The sequence below is a fragment of the Manis javanica genome, chromosome 17, assembly GCF_040802235.1.
Source record: "Manis javanica isolate MJ-LG chromosome 17, MJ_LKY, whole genome shotgun sequence".
Classification (NCBI taxonomy): Eukaryota; Metazoa; Chordata; class Mammalia; order Pholidota; family Manidae; genus Manis; species Manis javanica.
The window spans coordinates 18847619-18873838 of record NC_133172.1 but is presented as its reverse complement, the minus strand read 5'-3'; the positions used below and the strand labels follow the sequence as shown (position 1 = coordinate 18873838).

At 38.0% G+C, this 26220-nt stretch overlaps 1 protein-coding gene across 1 annotated transcript in view; it reads right to left on the bottom strand.

Moving 5' to 3' along the window:
- Nucleotides 1-26220, bottom strand: part of LOC140846979 (uncharacterized) — a 64966-nt gene that overhangs the window by 8173 nt on the left and 30573 nt on the right. Inside the window, exon 3 of the mRNA XM_073225596.1 lies at nucleotides 887-991. Coding sequence (XP_073081697.1) covers nucleotides 887-991 — 105 coding nt within the window. The remainder of the gene's footprint in view (nucleotides 1-886; nucleotides 992-26220) is intronic.

The following is a 26220-nucleotide window of genomic DNA, read 5'->3' as shown; positions in this document are numbered from 1 at the left end:
TAATATTCCATTGTGTATATGTGCCACCTTTTCTTTATCCATTCAAGAGATGCTGTCTTTTTAAGACTTTGATACATCTTTAACTTTGTGTTTATTGCTGTCCGAGTCTCAGCAAAGATACTCTTCTACTCAAATAACCAACATGGTGATCATTCTCAAATATACCCACTTATCCTGAGGGGAAAATGTTTTCTCAGAGTTTAGCAAATGATGGCAAAAAAAGGGGACTCCCTGCATTCCAATTTATATTTGCCAGGACAAAATCACTTCCAAGTCTGGTCACATACTATTTCTGCCACAGCTTTAGGTGAATATACTATTAAGAAAAATATCACGTTTTCAACTTGAAATTTAATCTACTGGCCTCTGTATTACAAAAGTTACATGGAAACGAATATTATGATTGTATTTTATTAATCAACACACCCATATTTGATATATTTCACTTACTTGAAAAATTAATTCAATGGCAATTAGGTAACAAAATGTACTGATTCTTTCTAAATATATCATAGGAGCATGTCTAGATTTCAGCAAGATACCTGAAAGTACTGTTAGATTATGAAAAAGCAGCAAGAAAGCTACTTAGAAAGATTTCTATAAGCCTCCTATTTTGCATTTAAATAAATCAGTTATTGTTTATGAACTTTTTTCCTGGATTGCCAATATTCTCAGATACTCTTAAGAAAATGGTATTGAAGGAAATGATTGGGAAGAGGAAGCTGGAATCAGTGGGCACAGTAATTCCCATCTGTTGAAGGTCTCCCTTCATTGTGCATAAAGTAACCAGCTGGGTAGGGATGTGGGTCCTATAAAACAAAACCTTACACTTTCACTCTTCAACACTGCACTTCAGTAAAGATATAATTAATACAAACTCCACCACCTGCAGAGAAGCGAGGGAGTTTGAGGACTCTGGGAGAGTGGTCTGGACGGCCTGGGCGGCAGGAGCTCCCGGGGCAAGGCGTCCACACAGCCGTGACGCCACAGCCTGAGAATAAAAACATACGACAGACGTTAAATATATGAATGTCATTAAAACAGTCAATCACCTTTTTGTACTAAAAATAAGAGAAAGAATAGATTTCAACCATGGTATAAATTTTTAGTTTTCTTATACATTTATGAAGGTGACTAAAGGGTCACCTAAGAAGGCTGAGACATTTCTCTAAGGTACTTTTACAAAAAACAAATTAGATCCTCACAATCTTGGTATGAGGATGTACTCCATAATGGTAGAGAGAAAGACTAGATTAGACTTTTAACATCTGTGTAGTGATTTTTACCATTTATATACATTTCCTGTAGGCTGTCTCATTTGCTTCTTATAACTCCCTTTGAGTGCCTACTCGAATACAAACAGGAATAAAATGTATTTCCTGCCCTCCTGGAAGATACAGTCATGGCTTTCCTTCATTACACATTTTTAGTATTGTGACTTTTTTAATATAAGTAAGTGAACATCAAGTTTGGCTGGACATTGTAAGAAAAAGATAAGTGGAGGTGGGGAGAAGAGGAGCAGAATTTGTGTTTATGTTAAGGCAGCCTTGAAAACATAAAGGAAGCCGAGGCAAAGAAAACTGGACTGTGGACCTTCAGGCAGAGGGCGAAGAGCTCCTGTGTGAAGGGGGGTGAGGGTGAGCGAGTGGGGGAGACGGCGCGCCTGGTGCAGGGCAGGCCGTGAAGCCGGCCAGGCTGTTCTGCTCTGGGAAGGAAGCTGAGGAATGGACGCTGGACCGCCCCGAGCTGAGCTTGCTTAGACACACATCACCCCAAAACTCTTCCCAAGTCAGAAAAAGGGTGCATCTTTGAGAAAACATTGGAAACTAGGATGACTCAACAACTACAAGAAATAAATTAGACCCCAGTGAACACTTGGATAGAGAATCAGTCAAAGAAAATGTGTCTGCATATTCATGCCTCAAAACAAGATAGATTCTAATCACTTCAGTAAAAACAATAAGCAGTGTGTAGCCATCATAGCTAGTAAGTACAATAACTATTAATAGCTAATACCTACTTAGCGCTTACTATGTCAGGCACTATTTAAAGCATTTTACATACATTAACTTGTCATAAAAACCTAAGACATAGGTATCACTGTTCTTATCCTCATTTTACAGACAAGGAGACTAAGGCACAAAGAGGTTCCATGACTTGTCCAAAATATCCACTATTTAAGAGGTGCAGCATCTTAACTACTACTTAAGTTATATTAGACAGCACTGGTGTGCATTTGCTTAATGGCACCTTATTATATTGCTTCCTTTTAGTAAACAAAAAATATTTCTCAAGGTTTTCAAGAATTCACTTGCACCCATAGTCTTTCTAGCACTAGTTTCTCTCTCAACATCTTGGGTTTTTAGCTGTGACTTCTCAAAAGGGAGTTTCCAGAAACTCTCAGCTGGAGAAACTTATATCATGTTGGACAGATGCCCAAACATTACCCAGAATAGGTGCTGGAGTAGACAACTTGGACTGGGCTGGACGGGAATAGGAGCAAAGGTAAGACTTTGATTCAGTCATAATTGAACCGAGGGACCAGGTCAGGAAAAGAGAAGCGTGTCTACGGCACTGAGAATAAAGGTGCTGCATAACATACTAGGAAGGGCCAGAATCAGTGTATACCTGTGGCATCACTATTTATGGAAAATAGCAAGAAATGAGGCTGGAAAACAGACAGGATCCCAGCCAAGAAGAGCTCCCCATCGTACTAAGGAGTGTGACACCGAAGGGTTTACGCCGGAGTCACAGGATCAGACGGGATTCCAGAAAGGACCATCTTCCTCTCCCCTCCCCACCCCCCACTGCCCCCAGCTGTGGGGCTGCACTTCATCCGTCTCCCCCAAGACTTGTAGCCTATTAAACTAGTCAAAATATGAAACAAAGTCTGTGCAGAAAGAAGAGAATGGATCCAAGGAATAAACAAACAAACAAGCCTCCACCAGACTTTTTATGGGGCGTTGGAGACTGAGAGAGAAGGACTCCAGAAAAAGCTGACGTTTCTGGGGTGCATCTGGGTGGATAAGGGCACCTCCGCTGAGACACACTCCTCAGGGGGACACATGGAGGGGGAAGGACATGACTTCAGTTTGGGACATCGAAGTTCTCAGGGCCCAGACAGACATCCAGACAGATGGAGCCGTCAGGCATCCCAGGTGAAGGGGCGGAGCTCCAGGGGGTCGGCAGGTCTCAGGAGCGAGGAGGACTCACAGAGGACACTATGGAAAGGCAGCTAGATGGCGGCAAAGGGAGAGCCACAGTGTCACTGGGAGTCCAGGAAGGAGGACGTTTCAGAGCAGAGGCTGTGGCGAGTTTCATGAAGGAGGTAGAGTCAGAACCGGATGCCATGGGAGACCCAGGGGAACGAGGACTGGAGAGGCCTGCTGGCTCTGGCGGTTCCGAGGCCCTGGAGAGCAAGAGGGATCACCAGGCAGGGACGGAGGCCAGACGGCACGGAGGGAAGTTAGCAACGGAAGGTGGCGAAGTGGAGACAAAGAAGCGGGAAAAAGCTGGCTCTGTCTGGAAAGAGTTGGCAACTGATGCTAAGACCTCATTTGGAAATGTCTGTGTGCTGAGAAGAAAGAGGCAATCCTGAGAAAATGGTGGGAGACACCAGAAACAGGAGGAGGAGGGGGCCCTCGCCCACGGAGGAGCATGAGCCTTGAACAGGAGAGGAAAGTCCCGCCCCGAGGCAGGGCGGGGACGAGAACGGGGGTGCAGGGTGTGGAGGGGGAGCGAGGCATTGTGGAGAGCTGTCCGAGGGCCCCTTTCTCTCAAAGGCAGGAGGAAAGGTGACGTGCAGAGCAGTGAGGGCAGGGGTAGTGGGACGGGAAAGAAGTGAAGGTTTGGAGGGACTCCTCCAGGGAGCAGGAGAAGAAACTGAGCCAGGACAGACAGCGTCGGCTGGGACGCAGTGCTGGGCCGGTCACTGGGTGAGGCGCTGCTCTCTTCCCTGGGCTGTGCTGTGCGGCCCAAAGGCAGCAAAAGAAAGCCAACGGCTGGACTGACTTTGGATAAGGGGTCTCCAAGGTGGATATTCTGGAAGAGCAAGGGGTGAAGGACACAGCACAAGTTGGCTTCAAATCATTAAAGTAAGGAATTGTTGAGCCCCCAGAGGAGTGGACAAGTTGTTAGGACTGCACGGGATGGACCGACAGAAGAGACAAGAGAGTTTATTCAACAACAAGGAGCAGGTGTGCAGGACAGGAGAGAGTATCAACGCCAAGGGCCAAAGGCTGTGTTCTGAGATTGAGATGCTGTAGATTTAAGATTTTAAAAGCAGAACACACCTGTGTTAAGACAAGTCCAGGGTGTGAATCACAAGGGTGAGATGTCGTTACAGCTCTAGCATCAATATGATCCTCTTTTACTACCGAGCCAAAGATTCGGCGGCATCCCCAGTTACAGCCGGTGAACGGCAGGCCGAAGCTTTAATCCAGACCTTTGCTGCCAGAATCTGGAATCTTTTTATACAAAATCATTTTGTTTGGTACCTTTTTCTTCCAACCTTTGAATAAGAAATAAATGGATAGTGATTTTGCTTTCAGACTAGGACCAAGTTATAAATGAAAGGAAGTATTAATCTGGCTTAAAATGCAAGTGAAAGTGACAGTTTATTTCCAGGATGCTGGTTATTACCTCTAGCATAGACGGCTTATAAAATTCTGCTAAAATACATCTTTGCATAGTGTTTTCTTATTAGAAATGCATTAAAAGTGAATGGCTACCTAGTGTGGCAACAAAAATAGTTAAGAACCATTTTAGCTCATGAAGCATAAGTCCAGCCGGAAGCAGCGTTGGCCATTATTTCACTACACTCTGTACCCACAACCTGTACATGCCCAGATACATTAGGGTGATTTAGAGAATAGAGATGGCACATCACGTATTCTCCAACCAGACAGACAGAGGCATATACCCAAATGTGAAGCTCCTATTTGTTCAAATGGAAACATCAATTTTCTTTGAGGAAGAATCACGCAGGGACTCGTGACCACTGCCAGGCAATCTAAGCAGGGCGAGGATGCGAGACTGGGGTAGAAATGCCATGTTCATGGCCCAGGGCAGATAGTTAGTGCTAAACCCCATTCTGGGCAGCCCTTAGGACTTTCACATTTACAGGCATATTCAAATAGAGTTATGGTAGTAAATGTTAGCATAATTCAACCTTGAATAATTCATTACAAAAGATAAATGGAAATGTGTCAAATTTGCTAACTATGGCATTAGCTATTACTGCCCTTTACTATATATTAAAGTGAGGAGTCTGCAGGAAAGCCTGCTATTCACACATTCTCACATACCATACAATCACCAAGACATGGAAACAACCCAAATGCCCATCAATAGATGAATGGATAAAAAAGACGTAGTACATATGTACAATGGAATATTATTCAGCCATAAAAAAGAATGAACTCTAGCAAATTATGACAATATGGATGGACCTAGAGGGTATTATGGTAAGTGAAATGAGTCAGAAAAGACAAATAACATATTATTTCACTTACATGTGGACTCTAAAAAGCAAAGAAAGAAAACAGAAACAGACACATAGACACAGAGAACAGACTGGTGGTTGCCACAGGGAAAGATGGTAGGGAACGGGTGAAATAGGTGAAAGGGAAAAAGTTAGTGAGAATGCTTGATATCTCGATCTGGGTCATGGTCACATGAGTGCACACATGTCAGAAAATATTTAAACACTAAGATTCATGCATGCTATTGTATGTATCTCATTTTTTAAAATTTGAAAACATGTAAGCTATATTTGCTAGAGTCCTTAACTTTACAAATTGTAATGCATATTTAATAATTTATCATTTTGAAAGATTGCTCTGTTCCCCTGTCAATGTTTATATTATACACTTATAACTATGTACTATGCATGTATATTGAGAAATTGTTAAAGTTTCTCTCTAGCATGTATATTTTTCAATATTATTAAATAAAGTAATTCATGCTAACTGAAGACCAGAAAATACTACTTCCCATAAAATAGTACCTTTCATCTAGTTTCTCCTGTACTACACAAATCAGTAAATATCTTGGCAGGCAGCATTCTAGGATGACCTTCAGTGTTTCTCACCGCCTGTGTAGTCCTTTTCCTTGAGTTGGCTGGATCGAGTGACTTGCGTGCAATGAGCAGGACACGGCAGAAATGATGGTATATAACGTCCACGACTGTGCTACAAAAGCCTGAGAATTCCATCTTGCTAGTGCTTGCTTTCTGTCTCTCTGTCTTGTTGGTTCTCACTCACTCTTTCTCTCTCTCTGCCCTAAGACAAGGAACTGAGGGTGACCTTCTGCCAACAGCCCTCAAAGTGGCCTGCCAAAACCACACAAGTGAGCTTGGAAGCAGATCCTTCCCCAGTTGGGCCTTCACAGGAAACCACAGTGTTAGATAACACCTTGATTTCAGCCCGTGAGAGGCCCTGAAGCAGAGAACCCAGCTAAACTAAGCCTCGCCTAGATTCATTACCGGCAGACATAATAGAGATAATAGATGGGCATTTATTTCAAATCACTCACAAAGCTTTGGGAGTTATTTGTAATGCAGCAATAGAAAACTAATACAATCATTTAGCACTTTTTCTTTCTAAATCCAGAGTACAGTAGAACACCATTCAGAACTATAAAGAGAGTATTTCATCTTTGACAACCACCTTAGTACTCAGCTGATACCAACTTAGTACTAAGTTGATATTCCAGGAGCAGAGGATCATTGTTCCCTTGCTTCTCAAGCCAAATAAACACAGGAATTGTCCTTCAGCCAAAAAGTAAATTTTGTGTCTGAGTTTTTCTATCATACCTGTGCGTAAAATAAGTGAATTCCTCCGCCTCACCAAAGCACCATATATTCCCATATTTAAAAAATTGAGATATTAATATATAATGCAATATCCAGTTATAAATTTATATATACATATACATAATCACTAATCACCACCCAAAACAAGCTATGCGATGTTCCATCACCCCAGGAAGTCTCTTCTTGCCTTCCTCCTGTCATTCCTCCTCCCTGACTGCAACCCCCTACCAACAAGTATCTATTTCTATCAATATGAATTCATTTTCTCTCAAGCTATATTTTATAACAATGGATTTAAACAGTGTGCATTCTATTGTGTTTATTTTAATTAGCATAACATCATCATATTTATATTCATCCATATTGGTGCATGTATCAGTTTATTCTTTGTATTGCTATTTCATTTATGTCGATTTGTTTATCCATTATTTGTTTATTCATTTACCTGCTGATGGTTATTTAGGGTATTTGAAGTTTTGCATATTCCTAAGAAATCTATGAACATTTGAGTACAAATTTTGTGTGTGCATATGTTTTTATTTGGGCAAATACCTGGAAGTAGGATTTTTGGACAAGCACATAGCTAACTTTTGAAAAACTGCCGAAGGTTTCTTCAAATAAGTTATACCATTAGCAATATAGAAGAGGTCCACTTGTTTGATATCCTTGGTAATATTTTATCCTGTAATTGAAAAAGAAAACTAGCCATTGTAGTAGGTAAAAGTGGTATCTCCCTGTGGTATTAATTTGAACTTCTCTGATAACTAATGAGGTTGTGGGTTTTTTCACTGTTTATAAAACATTCATATATCTTGACCATTTTTATATTGAGTTCCTTGAATTTTTGTCATTTGTGTATATATACATATATATTTAATATATATATAATATATGTGTATGTATGTATGTGTGTGTGTGTGTGTGTATGTTCTGGATACAAGCCCCTTGTTAGATAAATGCACTATGAATATTTTTTCCCAGTAGCTTGTCCATTCATATTTTTAGTGGAGAGTTTTGATGACCAAAAAGGCTGAATGTTAAAATATATATTTTTAAGTGTTATGGTTTGTCCTATGGTATTGTGGCCTGTTCAAACATTTTTACCAACTTTGAAGTTAAAAAGATAGTCTTTGATTGTTTTCTTTGAGAAGCATTATGACTGAGTTTTAAATTTAGGTCTACATTGTTCCCAAATTGTATTCCTTGTGGATGAAGTGAGAGAGGGGTCTTGATTCAAAATTTTTCATTTTCATATATAACAGTTTCTTGAAAAGACTTTTCTTTCCACTTTCAATACGTTTTCCACTTTTTTTGAAAATCAAATGACCATAAACATGTAGGTGTATTTCTGGACATCCTATGCTATTCCATCAATTGGTTTCCTCACATTATCAATACCTGTAGCTATTGTTTATCATCGGTCTAGAAATCATAAGGTACAAGTCTTCCAATAGTGTTCCTCTTAGAACTGGTGTGACTTTTAAATCATCTGAATTTCCACACAAATTTATGAATATTGTCTATCTCTTCAAAATATCCTGCTAGAATTTTGAAAAGGATTGCACTGAATCTATAATTTTAATACAGGAAGAATGGATAACATAACAATAGTGAATCTCTCAACCAATAATAATGTATCTCTCCATTTAGTTGTCTTTTTTAATACCAGTGATTTCTGTAATTTGAATGTAAAGGCATTGCACATTTTGTTAGCTTTATCCCCAAGTATTTTTCTCATGAATTATGAGTTTCTGAAATTTTACTCTATTTGCAAGCTAACAATTTAGCTTACCACAGTTAGGTGCGTGCTGGCAGAAGACAGGAGACTCCTGGATCACAAACTAAAGATAGTTTATAGCTCACAGCAACAGCACCTGCCAGAGTATCAGAATTTGTACAGCTTCTCCAAATGCAGTTCCCGTAGGATGATGCAAAAAAGGTCATGTGATAACTACACAAACTTAGAGGCCTAAAACTTTTATAACAAGCAGTAAGTAAGCCTGCCCTTTGCCCTGTAGCAAGAGACACTATCTGTCTTCTGGTGTTTTTTCCAACACAGGCACCCTTGAAAAGATATTTCAGAACAAAGGCACTGCCTATGCTGCTAAGATATGCAGAAATGAGAGAGATGAATAGAAAATTGTCTACCAACAACTTTATGTTTTTTTGATGCTATTTTACATGGGGTTTCAAATTTCAAATTTCCTCCTGTTGATTACTAGTACATAGACATGTAATTAACTTATGTACATTTAAGAAGTAATCAATGATCAAAAATATCCAAACTACCTTAAAATTAAGAAACATACTCGTAGAAAATCATTAGATAAAAGAAAAATCAAAAGTGAGATACAAATTCACTGGAGTACAAAGAAATGGAGAATAATTTGAATCTAAACTTAGAAAAGACAGGAAAAGCTATCCTCTGAGGGAAAGGTGTAAGCTTAAATGCCTTTATTCAAATTAAAAAAGATGAAAAATATGAAAATAATATTCATATAAAGAAACTTTAAAGAATACAAATATTTTAAACTATCAGATAGTCTATTAATTCCAGATTTGTTTAAGTCTAATAACTTTTTAAAAGATAGAAAATGATAAACAATCCAATGATGAATCTTTGAAAAAAATCTATCAAACCCAATGTGGTCTTGATTAAGAGTAAATTAAAACATACACACACACACACACACACATACACATACAGAAGATTAAGAATTAGAAAAGAGTAAGAAAGACCATTTAGAGGAGACACTACAAGAATCATGCTTAGAACTACCATGTGATTCAGCAATCCCGCTTCTGAGCACAGATCCAAAGGAAATGATACTAGGCTGTCAAAGAGATTCTGCACTCCCAGACTCGCTGCAGCATTCTTCACGATAGCCAGGACATAGAAACAACCTAAATGTTCATGAACAGATAATGGGTAAGGATGTGATTTTACATATATACACAGAAGGAAATCCTGCCATTTGTGACAACACAGATGGATCTTAAGGTCACTATGCTAAGTGCAATATGCCAGAGAAAAACAAACACTACATGCTGTCACTTATATATGAAATCTTAAACAAAATAAAATGTTGAACTCAGAGAAAGAGTAGAAAAGTGGTGGCCAAGAGCTGGACAATGGGAGAAATAGGGAGAGGCTGGTAAAAGGGTACACACTTTCAGCTCTAAGATGAATAAGGTCTGAGGACCTAATGTAAAACATGGCAACTATAGTTGATAACACTATTGAAATTTGCTGAGAGTAAAACTTAAATGTTCCCCACACCCAAAAAAAAGGTAAATATTTGAGGTGATGGATATTAATTAATTAGATGGGGAATCCTTTCACAGTGTGCACATACACTAAATCACACAATGTACACTGCAAGTATCTTACAATTTTATGTCAATACAGCTCAATACAGCTGAGGTAAAACAAAATACAACCTGTGGTGGACCCACTCCCCCCAAAATAGAATTATGAGGCTAGAACATACAATTCCATGCAATTTAATTCCTCTAGGTTTGTAAAATATTTGAGAAAAAATATGAACTACCAAAATGATTACATGTGGACAAACCAATCATTCCAGTTACCACTGAAGAAACTTGAAAAATGATTTAAGATCTGCCATTGAAAAAGGCACTGGGATTACACTGGTTTATCACTGACTCCCATCTAACTTTCAAAGACTAGACAAATTAAATGTCAAATACACTATTGTAGACTAAAGGAAAACATGTAAAAGTCCTCCATTCATTGTGCAAAAGCTGAAGTAACAATAACTCCAAACTTGATAAACAACATAAATAATAGTACAGATAAACCTTATAACACAGTCAAATTTAAAATAAAACAGTACCAAATAGAATCTAGCATGTAGCAAATGAATAAGGCATGATAAACATTTGGAATATGGGATATGGAATAAATATTTATTCCTGTAATGCAAGGATGATTCCACATTGAGGCAAGGATGATTCCACATTGAGAAATGTCAACTTAATAAAATATGTCAAATAATTTAAAGAGAAAAATGCCAAATAAAGCATTTGATAAAACTCAAGTCATCACCAATAAAAGCACTAAGTAAAAGGAATTGAGGAGACTGCTTAAATGCAATAGTCTTTAAAAAATCAAGAACAAACATTACTCTAGCTAACACTAAAGCCAATTTCATAAAATATATTAAATAATGTTATTATCTATTATTTAATATTGTCTGGAACCTAGCAAATATAGTACAAATGAACCATGATCAATGTAAACATGGTGAGGTCATCAGTGGGGGTGGTGAGGCTCTCTTTTTGTGGCAGTTACATTGTATCCCTGGAATTACGGCTGTAGTAAAAACAGTCACTACCATTACGGTAATGCAGAGGGATATAAAATAAGTATGTTTTTAAAAATTCAGTACTATTCTCTAAATAGACAATAAGAAACTGGAAATGGAAATGAAATCATTATGCTTTGCCCAATATTGACAAAGATTATGAAGTCTCCAGAAATAAATTTAACAAGAAGACACATGCTCTATATAAAGAAAAGTATAAAATCTCATAAAAGATAGAAGATCTGAATGGGAAGACAGCCTACATTCCGAAATGAGACGTTTTAATATAAAATCTTATTTCTCTCAAATGCAATTTTACACTTAATGTTATTCCAATTCGAATTCTGGTTGCAATTTTTGGTTTCCTCTTTATTTTTGCGTAAAATATCTCAAAATTAATATGGAAGAATAAATACCTGAGACTAACTGCATGCCCCTCCTCAAACAGCTGATATAAAAGAACGCTGAGGAAGGCTTGCCTTAGCAGTCATCACAGATCTCCATACAGTCACAGTAATCAAGTCAATATGGTACTGAGACAGGAATAAAGCAAGAGATTGGTGAAACAGGTCCAGAAATAATATATATGACAAAAGGATTTAAATGTAAAAAATAAAAATCTAAATCTTAGAGGGAAGCTAGGCAATTGCATATATAATCTACAGGTGAAACTATATCTACCAGGGAAACTTCTAACCAAGACAGAAAATCTAGAATACCTATATAAAAGTAAAACATATTTTATGTATATACATACCATATACATGTTTTATATATACACCCATGCATGTAATATATACACACACATACATATATATATGTATATATATTTGACAGTAGATGAGGAACAATATACATTGTTGCAGGGGGCTCTGCAATGACAATGCTGGTGTTAATAGGAGAGAATATTTCTTTTTAAAAAGTAACCTGGCAACTTTAATTAAAATAAAAATTACATATACCTTTCTACCCACCGCAACTCCTGGGAATCTATTTCATGGAAATATCCCCAGTGGGTGAGGATACGTGTACAATGTTGCTTGTGTCGACACTGTGTTTGTTGATGAGAACTAGAAATAATGCAAATGCCCATTGCTAAAGGAGTCGCTGAACCTACTGGGCAAACAGTCCCCCTCACAGACAGTCAATAAAGAGAAAGAGGTAAAGCACAGGGGGACAGTTCCCAGTGACACTGCTAAGCTACCAGAGCAAACTGCAAACAAATACAAAACCCAGACCAAAACCAAAAACATATTCTATCAGTTAGAAGCAAGTCGGTAGGTGCAGACCGCATTAAAGGGGAGTAGATTAAAGGAGGGGGTGAATCCCCCCGACATGGAGAGCACGGAGAGGCGCGTCCCAAGCTTTCTGCCATAGTTTAGGTTTTTACCACATGTTTAAGCCTCATAACATTACTGGGACGTTCTCTGGTGTTTTCCTCACGCACACATTTGAAGACTCTAAAGCCCTATTGTTACAAAACAAATACAATGCCGTGAATCTAGTCCTCAAGCCTGTATTTTATTTAGTGATTGAAGTTTAATACTTCCTGTCCCTTTCTAAGAAATCTTCACCCTTACCAAAGTTGCAGATTGCTGTTCCATTTTTGTTCTAATTTTGGTAAATTATATTTAAAGAAATTTTTTTGGCAAAAACTGTTAATATTCTTTTTTTTTCCTTTTAGTATCTATCAGAGAGGAAATGCATAATTTATTCTTGATTTCGCTTTCTCCCTCTCCTAGTTCTCACCCTTTTCTTGACCTGCAAGCTAGAACTTATCAATTTTCTTGATCACTTCAACTAATCAGTTTTGGCTTTAAAAATGTCCCTATTCCTTGTCTGTTCCCATTCAATTCTACTCAAATTTTTCTATGTACGTTGGGTTTAATTTGCGGTACTTTTTCTGGCTCCTAAGGTGGATTATTGATTTAGAACTTTCCTCCTTTTGCACATAAAAACTTAAAGCTATGAATTTCCCTCTGAGCACTGCTCTAGAGCTCTTTACCAGCAACTGTGATATATTGTATTTTTAATATTATCAAAAAACTTTTTCTACTTTCCCTTACAATTTCCTATGATCTGTAAATTATTTCACAGTGTATTATTATTTTCCAGATGTTAACAGCTTCCCTGGAATCTTGTTATAAATTTCTAACTTAATTTTGTTCTGGTCAGAAATTTCTATTCTTTCAAATATATTGAGACTTATTTAGCTGCCCTGTATATGGTCTATTTTCATAAACAGACCATAATCACTATATTTATGTATAGTGTTCTGCAAATATCAATTGGGTGAAATTACTTTTACGGTATTTTTCAGATCTTCTATGTGTTTACTGATATTTTATCTAGTTTTTGTATCAGTTGCTGAGTGTGGTGTTACTACTTTTTTTGTGAGATATAGTTTTCACTGGACCTTATATTCATGCATATTTTGCTAGGTGTGCCAGGACTGTAGGACTCTGACTTCTTTTTATCTGAGCCATTTCTTAAGAGTTTTTAATGTCACTGGTGACCTTAAGAGAGGACACACCACCCCACAAACCCCAGGAATACAGCACATTTACTGCTTGTTATAAAACCAGTAGATACCTCACCTGCACTGCACACCCGTCTGATTCCCTTCAGGGTACTCAGCACCAAGGGTAACTGATGCAAGGATGTTGATATTTATGCTTGTGGTGAAAAATAAACTCTTTCTCTGACTCACAAGTCTTGTATTTTCAGCTAACATCTATGAATCAGAAATTAGTTAATTTATTGTCTTGTAGAGTACACTCAAATCCCAGACCTAACACTCTACTGTGATTGTAGAGTTATTATCTATTTTTCTTTTAATTTGATCAATTCTTGATGAAGTAAGAAGACAGAATGGATAATCCCATGTGTCAAGGAATGGCAGGTTGCCTCTAGGAACTATTGGAACGCATTAATATCTGAAGATGGCCTCCTGTTGACAACCATTAACATGCTGGGTCCTTAGTCATATAAAGAAATGAACTCTGCCAACAACATGAGTGAGTTGGGAAGCAAATTCTTCCCTAGCAGAGCCTCCATGTGAGAGCTCAACCAAGAAGACACCTTGACTGGACCCTTTTAATGCTTGAGCACAGGATTTCCCCAAGCTGTGCCTGATATCCTGACCGAAGGGAACTGCAAAATAATAAATCTATGTAGTTTATGCAGCTAAATTTGTGATAATTTGTTAGCAATGAAATGATTATAGCCTCTGATGATTACCTGTTTCTTTGAGAATGTGTCACGTTTTCCTGGTTCTTTGTGTAACAGTAATTTTGGATTGTGTCCTGGATATTGTTGAGTGTTGTGTTGTGGAGACTCGGGTTTCTTTTTTATTCCTTTGAGGAGTGTTGGTGGCGGGACTGGTGAGCGGGTGCCTGGGACCGGCACCTGAGGACAAAGAATATCGCACGTTTTTCCCTGTGGGACCGGTGGGTGGGTGCCTGAGACTGGCACCTGAGGACGGAAGAAATCGCGCGTTTTTCCCCTTTTTTTCTCTCTTTTTGGCGAGTGCTTTTTGGAAGCCTTAAAGGGACAGGGACCCCGGTGCTAGGGAGGCAGGGCGGCAGGACTGGTGAGCGGGTGCCTGGTACCAGTGCCTGAGGACAAAGAATATCGAGCGTTCCTTCCCTGCGGGACCGGTGGGTGGGTGCTTTTTGGAAGCCTTGAAAGGACAGGGACCCTGGTGCTAGGGAGACAGGGCAGCAGGACCAGTGAGTGGGTGCCTGGGACCGGCACCTGAAGACAAAAAAAAAAAAAAAAAAATCGCTTGTTTTTTCCTTTTTTTTTTTTCTTTTTTTTTCTTTCTTTCTGTTCCCTCTCTCATTGTTGCTGTTGTTGTTTTGGTTTGGAGAGTGCTTTTTGGAAGTCTTAAAGGGGCAGGACAGGTCACTTAGACCAGAGGCAGGGAATCTGGGGATCTCTGGGCACTCTACCCCCCTGGGCAGCAGGGAGCACAGAGGCCCCTTACGGAGATAAATAGCCTCCTGGCCGCTCCCCCTCCAACGGGGCTCCACCATTTTGGAGGAACAGCCCCAGCCAGGCCAAGCCCACAGCAACAGCGGAGATAAACCCCAAAGCAACTAGGCAGGAAGCAGAAGCCCTGTCTGCGCACAGCTGCCCAGCACAAGCAACTGGAGGTTGCTAGTCTCCCAGGAAAAGGCTACAAACCAACAAGAAGGGAAGCTCTTCCAGCGGTCACTTGTACCAGCTCTGCAAAACTATCTCTATCACCATGAAAAGACAAAACTACAGGCAGACAAAGATCACAGAGACAACACCTGAGAAGGAGACAGACCTAACTAGTCTTCCTGAAAAAGAATTCAAAATAAAAATCATGAACATGCTGACAGAGATGCAGAGAAAAATGCAAGAGCAATGGGATGAGATGCAGAGAAAAATGGAAGAGCAGTGGGATGAGATGCAGAGAAAAATGCAAGAGCAGTGGGATGAAGTCCGGAAGGAGATCACAGATGTCAGGAAAGAGATCACAGAAGTGAAACAATCCCTGGAAGGATTTATAAGCAGAATGGATAAGATGCAAGAGGCCATTGAAGGAATAGAAGCCAGAGAACAGGAACGTATAGAAGCTGACATAGAGAAGAGATAAAAGGATCTCCAGGAATGAAACAACACTAAGAGAAATATGTGACCAATACAAAAGGAATAACATTCGTATTATAGGGATACCAGAAGAGGAAGAAAGAGGAAAAGGGATAGAAAGTGTCTTTGAAGAAATAATTGCTGAAAACTTCCCCAAACTGGGGGAGGAAATAATCGAACAGACCATGGAATTATACAGAACCCCCAACAGAAAGGATCCAAGGAGGACAACACCAAGACACATAGTAATTAAAATGGCAAGGATCAAGGACAAGGAAAGAGTTTTAAAGGCAGCTAGAGAGAAAAAGGTCACCTATAAAGGAAAACCAATCAGGCTAACATCAGACTTCTCAACAGAAACCCTACAGGCCAGAAGAGAATGGCATGATATACTTAATGGAATGAAACAGAAGGGCCTTGAACCAAGGATACTGTATCCAGCACGACTATCATTTAAATATGATGGTGGGATTAAAAAATTCCCAGACAAGCAAAAGCTGAGGGAATTTGCTTCCCACAAACCACCTCTACAGGGCATCCTACAGGGACTGCTCTAGATGGGAGCACCCCTAAAAAGAGCACAGAACAAAACACACAACATATGAAGAATGGAGGAGGAGGAATAAGAAGGGAGAGAAGAAAAGAATCTCCAGACAGTGTATATAACAGCTCAATAAGCGAGCTAAGTTAGGCAGTAAGATACTAAAGAGGCTAACCTTGAACCTTTGGTAAGCACGAATCTAAAGCCTGAAATGGCAATAAGTACATATCTCTCAATAGTCACCCTAAATGTAAATGGACTTAATGCACCAATCAAAAGACATAGAGTAATAGAATGGATAAAAAAGCAAGACCAATCTATATGCTGCTTACAAGAAACTCATCTTAAACCCAAAGATAAGCATAGACTAAAAGTCAAGGGATGGAAAAACATATTTCAGGCAAACAACAGTGAGAAGAAAGCAGGGGTTGCAGTACTAATATCAGACAAAATAGACTTCAAAACAAAGAAAGTAACAAGAGATAAAGAAGGCCACTACATAATGATAAAGGGCTCAGTCCAACAAGAGGATATAACCATTCTAAATATATATGCACCCAATACAGGAGCACCAGCATATGTGAAGCAAATACTAACAGAACTAAAGAGGGAAATAGACTGCAATGCATTCATTGTAGGAGACTTCAACACCCCCCTCACCCCAAAGGATAGATCCACCGGGCAGAAAATAAGTAAAGACACACAGGCACTGAACAACACACTAGAACAGATGGACCTAATAGACATCTATAGAACTCTACATCCAAAAGCAACAGGATATACATTCTTCTCAAGTGCACATGGAACATTCTCCAGAATAGACCACATACTAGCTCACAGAAAGAGCCTCAGTAAATTCCAAAATATTGAAATTCTACCAACCAATTTTTCAGACCACAAAGGTATGAAAGTAGAAATAAATTCTACAAAGAAAACAAAAAGGCTCACAAACACATGGAGGCTTAACAACATGCTACTAAATAATCAATGGATCAATGAACAAATCAAAATAGAGATCAAGGAATATATAGAAACAAATGACAACAACAACACTAAGCCCCAACTTCTGTGGGATACAGCGAAAGCAGTCTTAAGAGGAAAGTATAATAGCAATCCAGGCACACTTGAAGAAGGAAGAACAATCCCAAATGAATAGTCTAACATCACAATTATTAAAACTGGAAAAAGAAGAACAAAGGAGGCCTAAAGTCAGCAGAAGGAGGGACATAATAAAGATCAGAGAAGAAACTAAACAAAATTGAGAAGAATAAAACAATAGCAAAAATCAACGAAACCAAGAGCTGGTTCTTTGAGAAAATAAACAAAATAGATAAGCCTCTAGCCCAACTTATTAAGAGAAAAAGAGAGTCAACACAAATCAACATAATCAGAAATGAGAATGGAAAAATCACAACAGACTCCACAGAAATACAAAGAATTATTAAAGACTACTATGAAAACCTATATGCCAACAAGCTGGAAAACCTAGAAGAAATGGACAACTTCCTAGAAAAATACAACCTCCCAAGACTGACCATGGAAGAAACACAAAAGTTAAACAAACCAATTACAAGCAAAGAAATTGAAACAGTAATCAAAAAACTACCCAAGAACAAAACCCCGGGGCCGGACGGATTTACCTCGGAATTTTATCAGACACACAGAGAAGACATAATACCCATTCTCCTTAAAGTGTTCCACAAAATAGAAGAAGAGGGAATACTCCCAAACTCATTCTATGAGGCCAACATCACCCTAATACCAAAACCAGGCAAAGACCCCACCAAAAAAAAAAAATTACAGACCAATATCCCTGATGAATGTAGATGCAAAAATACTCAATAAAATATTAGCAAACAGAATTCAACAGTATATCAAAAGGATCATACACCATGACCAAGTGGGGTTCATCCCAGGGATGCAAGGATGGTACAACATTCGAAAATCCATCAACATCATCCACCACATCAACAAAAAGAAAGACAAAAACCACATGATCATCTCCATAGATGCTGAAAAAGCATTTGACAAAATTCAACATCCATTCATGCTAAAAACTCTCAGCAAAATGGGAATAGAGGGCAAGTACCTCAACATAATAAAGGCCATATATGATAAACCCACAGCCAGCATTATACTGAACAGCGAGAAGCTGAAAGCATTTCCACTGAGATCGGGAACCAGACAGGGATGCCCACTCTCCCCACTGTTATTTAACATAGTACTGGAGGTCCTAGCCACGGCAATCAGACAAACCAAAGAAATACAAGGAATCCAGATTGGTAAAGAAGAAGTTAAACTGTCACTATTTGCAGATGATATGATACTGTACATAAAAAACCCTAAAGACTCCACTCCAAAACTACTAGAACTGATATCGGAATACAGCAAAGTTGCAGGATACAAAATTGTAGCTTTCCTATACACTAACAACGAATCTTTAAAATACCTAGGAATAAACCTAAACCAAAGAAGTGAAAGACTTATACTCTGAAAACTACAAGTCACTCTTAAGAGAAATTAAAGGGGACACTAACAGATGGAAACTCATCCCATGCTCGTGGCTAGGAAGAATTAATATCGTCAAAATGGCCATCCTGGCCCAAAGCAATATACAGATTTGATGCAATCCCTCTCAAATTACCAGCAACATTCTTCTTCAAAAATTCAATGGAAACACCAAAGACCCCGAATAGCCAAAGCAATCCTGAAAAAGAAGAATAAAGTAGGGGGGGATCTCACTCCCCAACTTCAAGCTCTACTACAAAGCCATAGTAATATTTGGTACTGGCACAAGAACAGAGCCACAGACCAGTGGAACAGATTAGAGACCCCAGAAATTAACCCAAACATATATGGTCAATTAATATTTGATAAAGGAGCCATGGACATTGGGGAAATGACAGTCTCTTCAACAGATGGTGCTGGCAAAACTGGACAGCTACATGTAGGAGAATGAAACTATAACCCATATACAAAGGTAAACTCAAAATGGATCAAAGACCTGAATGTAAGTCATGAAACCATAAAATCTTGGAAAAAAACATAGGCAAAAACCTCTTAGACATCATGAGTGATCCTTCTTGAACATATCTCCCCGGGCAAGGAAAACAACAGCAAAAATGAGCAAGTGGGACTACATTAAGCTGAAAAGCTTCTGTACAGCGAAAGACACCATCAATAGAACAAAAAGGTACCCTTACAGTATGGGAGAATATATTTGAAAATGACAGATCCGATAAAGGCTGACGTCCAGAATATATAAAGAGCTCAACACGCCTCAACAAACAAAAAACAAATAACCCAATTAAAAAATGGGCAGAGGAACTGAACAGACAGTTCTCCAAAAAAGAAATACAGATGGCCAAGAGACACATGAAAAGATGGTCCACATCGCTAATTATCAAAGAAATGAAAAATAAAACTTGTATCACCTCACACCAGTAAGGATAGCTGCCATCCAAAAGACAAACAACAACAAATGTTGGCGAGGCTGTGGAGAAAGGGGAACCCCCCTACACTGTAAATTAGTTCAACCATTGTGGAAATCAGTATGGAGGTGCATCAAAATGCTCAAAACAGACCTACCATTTGACCCAGGAATTCCACTCCTAGGAATTTACCCTAAGAACGCAGGCAATCAAGTTTGAGAAAGACAGATGCACTCCTATGTTTATTGCAGCACTATTTACAATAGCCAAGAATTGGGCAACCTAAATGTCCATCGGTAGATGAATGGATAAAGAAGATGTGGTACATATACACAATGGAATACTACTCAGCCATAAGAAGTGGAAAAATCCAACCATTTCATTGGAGCTGGAGAGTATTATGCTCAGAAATAAGCCAAGCGGAGAAAGAGAAATACCAAATGATTTCACTCATCTGAGGAGTATAGGAACAAAGGAAAAACTGAAGGAACAAAACAGCAGTGGAATTACAGAACCCAAAAATGGACTAACAGGTAGATAAAACTATTGGTAAATCAAAGATCAACGCATGCTTTAAATATCCTTAATGTTGATCACTTAAAGGGTGTCAGATGATCAGCTATGGAGGTACTCTTTTCTGATAATATTCCTTTCTCTTAATTAAAAAAAAAAAAAAAAAAAAAAAAAAAGCAGTTACTGTGTGCTGACCTCCAATGAGTTCTGCACAGTGGTATAGAGGGCATGTCAAAGTGTGGGCAAAGGGTCTGTTTGTTTCTACGCAGAAGATCAGGGCCTAGCTTGGATACCCAGAAAATGAACTAAGATACCATCAGCACTCTCTGGAGGACTGGTGCCGGGGGGTGATCATCAAAAAGCCTCCACAGGGATCCGGACGATGCTGCGGTTGTGGCTGCATCCAGCCCACCGTCTCCTGGACTTGCCATAAGAATGAGGAGGGAGATGTCTAGGCTGGCATGTGCATACAGTGAGACAACGAATTTGACCGGATCTGTACTGTTGGAACTCAACCAGGAGTTGGGAGGGGTGCAAGTTGTAGCACTCCAAAATCTCATGACTATAGACTATCTATGGTTAAAAGAACATATGGGATGTGAACAGATCCCAGAAATGGGCTGCTTTAATTTGTCTGATGGTTCAAGTACAGTTGGACAATATCCATCATATCATAGATAAATTTTCACAAATGCCTAGGGTGCCTAAATGGTTTTCTTGTCTTCACTGGAGATGGATGGTAATTATAGATTTGCTTTGTTTATGTCACCGTATTCCTATTATGTTAATATGTGTGTTACAAATTAGTTAGTAGTTTAAAACCTATACATACTTAAGGTACTCTACAAGAAGATATGTCAAAGAAATAATCAATCCTCCCATGTTTCCTTCATATGCTACATCTATAATTCGTGCCTCATATCGAATTTACCGAGTATCATAATTCCTCCAGGTGGTAAAGATACCTCGAGACAAGTGCTGGGTATAGAAGCCACAGAGCATAAATCTGCAAAGAAGTAAAAAGCTAACCTTTGCAAACAATATGGCTTCTCTCTCACTTACCAACTTTACATTTCCCTGTATGGCCCCGGAAGATGACTGGTTAGCCAGAGACGGGTAAGATTCCTCAAGGGAGGAACAACCTAAGACAGGCACAGTCGCAGGGGGGCCATCAGGTGAGAATTTGGGGATCAACAGAGGTGAGGCTCAGAAGCTCACGCCCCCTGCTTTGAGAGAAATCTTCTGCATCCGTGGATGTCTTGCTGCCCTTGTCTAGCCTGGATTAATACTTGGTCCATAGGCACACACCTGATCATCTGATCATCTACATTTGCCTTCTTACAGCACTAAACTATGTTTTCTACCTTTATCTTGCATCTACCTACCACTTCAGCATTTTATTAAAAATAAAAATAATAAATAATAAGAGAAATGTGGGATCAACATATAAATCAAGTACAAAAATCAAACGAATATTCATATTTGACCTGATTGTTTATAGGTCATATTGCATGATCAAAACCGAAAGTTTCTGTGATGACTGCCCTTGTACTGTTCACCATGTAAGAATTTATTCACTATGTAAGAATTCGTTCACCATGTAAGAAGCTTCAGAAGATTGGAGACTGACGAGATTTGGCTTGAGATGGATTAATGATTGTACATTGAGCGTTGACCCCCCTATACTGATTTTTATTGTTGTTAATGACCATTTGATCAATAAATATGAGAGATGCCCTCTCAAAAAAATAAAATAAAATAAAATAAAATAAAATGGGAAAAAGCCATGGGATAAAAAAAAAAAAAAAAAAAAAGAGAAGCAATCCACCAAGCCTGTGCTTTGATCAACAGATCACTGGTGCAAAAATCTTCTAAACATTTCATCTTATTAAAATGTAAGTTACATTAACAATCTAAACCATTCTCTATGTTTATGGACTAGCTAATATACTGTAACAAAATGCATTACTGTGCAATATCAATGGGCTCATAAAGACTTGCTAAAATTGTGATATATATATAGAGAGAGAGAGAGACTTATACCATGATGTGTTTCTTTTTTGTTTCTTAAGTATTTTCAGTGAATAAGGATTAATAAAGTCATTTCTTCTGCTTTTGGGCCCTTACTATTTGTTGAACCCATAACATGTGTCTATTGTTCTTCATACATATTCAGAGCATACCTTAAAACAGTTTCTTTGGAACCATTATCCATGTATGCTGTGAATGCATATTAACCCGAATACATCTTCATTATATGAGTTCATCATACTGAATGCATAGCAAAATCTTTAGAAAAACATAGCTATAATATTCAGAGGCTATTTACTTAACCACATTACTTACTGGTCTACTGCTCATTAAATGCTATTTCTAAATTTTGTAGTAGAAATTAATAGAAAAGCCATGTTCCCAGAGGACTACATGACCAAATTTAAAAGGGTTTTTTAAATAAACAGGGTCCTTCCTGCTGATATACCCCGAAGAATGCCGCCTATACAGGGAAAAGAATTAGCATCTTAGGTTGTAATGAACATATTTTCATCGTGCTCATTGCATAGCTCTTATTTTTAAAGGCTTTGTAATAGCTGCAGAAGTTTGGATAAATTCTCAAAGTCTCCTAATTCTGCAAGATGTATATGAAATTAAATTTATAGCCATTTAACAAACCACATGGCATTATAGTTATTTTTTCATTTAGCTAAAAGAATCCAGAAATGACCTAATCTCATAATGTGAACAAACTCAACATACCCTCTGGTTTCCTGGTGAATCTTTGAAGATCAACTGGTTGTTGAGAAATTAAAAGAAGTAAAATATGTGAGTTTCTGTGTAATGTTGACACCTTGGATAGTGTACATCCAAGTTGCATGACTTTACATAGCTGAGAAATTTAAGAACTCTAGAAAACTAGAGCATTTTATGACCCATTAGCACAATTAAATCAAATTTCAGAATAGCACAAAAAGAAAGGGACAGATCTAAATTCACTAAGTGTGCTAACATGAACATGATTGTTTATACAGTGTACCAGTCACTTCATAATCTACACAATGTTGCTTCAGCCTATAGTCCCTGTGTTCAGGAATATGCACTTTTATTATTAACATAAAATGCCTAGTGGCAAATGTTTATTTAAGCAAATACAAATAACTGAATCAACTGCACAATAAAACTGTTACAACATTCATAAGAAAGCATTCTCTTAAATGCAAAAGTTTACACTTATAGGGAAGTAGCTTTTCTTTCAACAAGATGATCAGATTAGAATCAAAATTACCAACGTTATCAAAAATATATGTCAGAATGAATGTTAAAAGTAGAGACAGAAATTAACAAGGATACCTACTCTCTCCACCTTCACTCAACATAGTATTAGAAGTCCCAGCTCAAGAAATCAGACAAGAAAAAATAAAAAAAAGAAAAGGCCTCAAAAACCAGAAAGGAATAAGTGAAAGTGCCACAATTTGCAGATAACATATTATATGTAGACAATCCTGACGACTCCACCAAAAAGTGGTTAGAACTAATCAATAAATTGAGGAAATTTGCAGGGATACAAAAATCTACATATAAAAACATCAGGTGCATTTCCATAGACTAATATTGATCTATTAGAAAAAGAAATTTGGAAAACAATCCCATTTACAACTCCATCAAAAAGAATAAAAAACCTATATATAAATTAACCAAGAAGGTAAAAAAACAGTATACTGAAAACTATATGACACTGATGTTTGCAAACTTAAGTAAACGGAAAGGTATTCTCTGCTTAGGGATTGGGAGAATTAGTAGTTAAAAAGTTCATTGTGCTCTAACCAAACTACCAACTCAACACAATCCCTATCAAACTGCTGATGGCATTTTTCATAGAAGTAGAGCAAAGAATCCTAAAATTTATATGGAACAACAAAAGACCCCAAAGACCCGAAGCAACCAACTTAAGAAGAACAAAGCCGGAGGCATCACAGCCTTTGATTTTAAACAATACTGCAAAGCTATAATAATCAAAATGGGGTTGTATTAGCATAAAAACAGACAAGCCATTCGATGGAAAATAGCCCAGAAATAACCCCACACATATGCAGTCAATTAATTTATGACAAGGAAGCCAAGAATATACAAGGGAGAAAAGACAGACTCTTCAGTAAATGGTCGCGGGAAAACTGGACAGCCACGTGCAGAAGAATGAAACTACCACTATCTAATGCCATGCGGAAAAATTACCTCAAAATGGATGAAAGATTATTGTTAGATTTAAAACCATAAACCTCCTGGAATAAAACAAAGAGGATAAGCTATTTGACATCCATCTTGGTGATAATTTTTTGGATTTGACAATAAAAGCAAAAATAAAAATAAAAAATGAGACATTAAACTAAAAAGCTTCTTCCCAAAAAGGGAACATCAACAAATTGAAAAAACAACCTGCCAAATGGGGGAAAATATTTGCAAGTCATAACTGATTAGAGACTAATATGCAAAATATATAAAAACTCATTCAATTCAATAGCAAAAAACAAATAATCTAACTAAAAAATAGGCAGAAGATCTAAATAGACATTTTTCCAAAGATATACAAATGGCCATCAGGTCCGCGAGAATGTGCTCAACATCACCGATCACCAGGCAAATGCAAAGCAAAACCACAGCGAGGTGTCACCTCACACTTGTTAGACTGGCTATTTCCAAAAAGACAAGAAAATAATAAAGGAGGCAGAGAAAAAAGAAACCTTGTGCACTCTTGGTGGAAATGTAATTGGTAACAGCCATTATGGAAAACAGTATGGAGGTTGCTCAAAAAATTGAAAATTGAGCTATCATATAATCCAACAATTCCACTTCTAGTATTTACCCAAAAAAACAAAAACAGAATTCAAAAATACATATACACCCTCAGGTTGATTACAGCATTATTTATAATAGCTAAGATATGGAAATAACCTAAGTGTCCACTGATGGAGGAATGGATAAAGAAAGTATGATACACATGCACAGATGAGTATTATTTAGCCATGAAAAAAGGAAATCCTGTCATTGCAACAGCATGGATGGATCTTGCCAGTATTACGCTAAGTGAAATAAGTCATACTGGGAATGGGTGACACATAGAGTATGATCTCACTTACATGTGGAATCTAAAAAGCAAAATAAACAAACAAAAAACCCAGTTCAGATACAGAGAATGGATTGGTGATTGACATGGGTGGGTATCAGGGGTGGGTGAAATAAGTGAAGGGGATCAAAAGGTACAAACTTCTAATTATTAAGTCATGGAAATATAAATATACAGCATATATTATAAACTATAGTTTATAATACTGTATTGCATATTTGAAAGATGCTAAGAATAGATCTTAAAAGTTCTCATCACAAGAAAAAAAATTGTATATAGTGATGAATATTAACTAGAATTACTGTGGTGATCACTTAGCGATATATACAAATACTGAGCCATGTTGTACACCTGAAACTAATATATGTCAATTATAATTCAATAAGAAAAAGAGAGAAAATAGGGACACATTTTTTAAAAAAATAGTGTCTACTATTATGGATATATGTAGACATAGTCTTTTTTTATCTGAACTATAGTTTATTCTCTTTGCTATAAGCTAGTTGATTCCACTGGAGTAGGTTTAGAATTCTTTGTTCAAGTGAAGTGCTCCCCAGCACCATGTGCAGTATAGATAGTATCAGGGAACAGGTTATTTTAAAATTTTTTATTGGTTTGTGGAAACTTCTGTGTTTGGCCTAATCCATGATGTGCTTCCATGGAACTGGAGAGTTTTAAAAAACATTTTGAGAAACACTGCAAAAGCCGTTCAACTCTTAGAGGGAAGAGGCAAGTCTATCTCACAGCTAAGGTGCTTCCTGCATCTGGCGAGGGCCTGGCCCCTGTAGGCACTCTGGAGACTTCCTGAAGACATGAGTGAGCACCTTGAAATGTTGTTCCTTTTGGTAACCTCACCT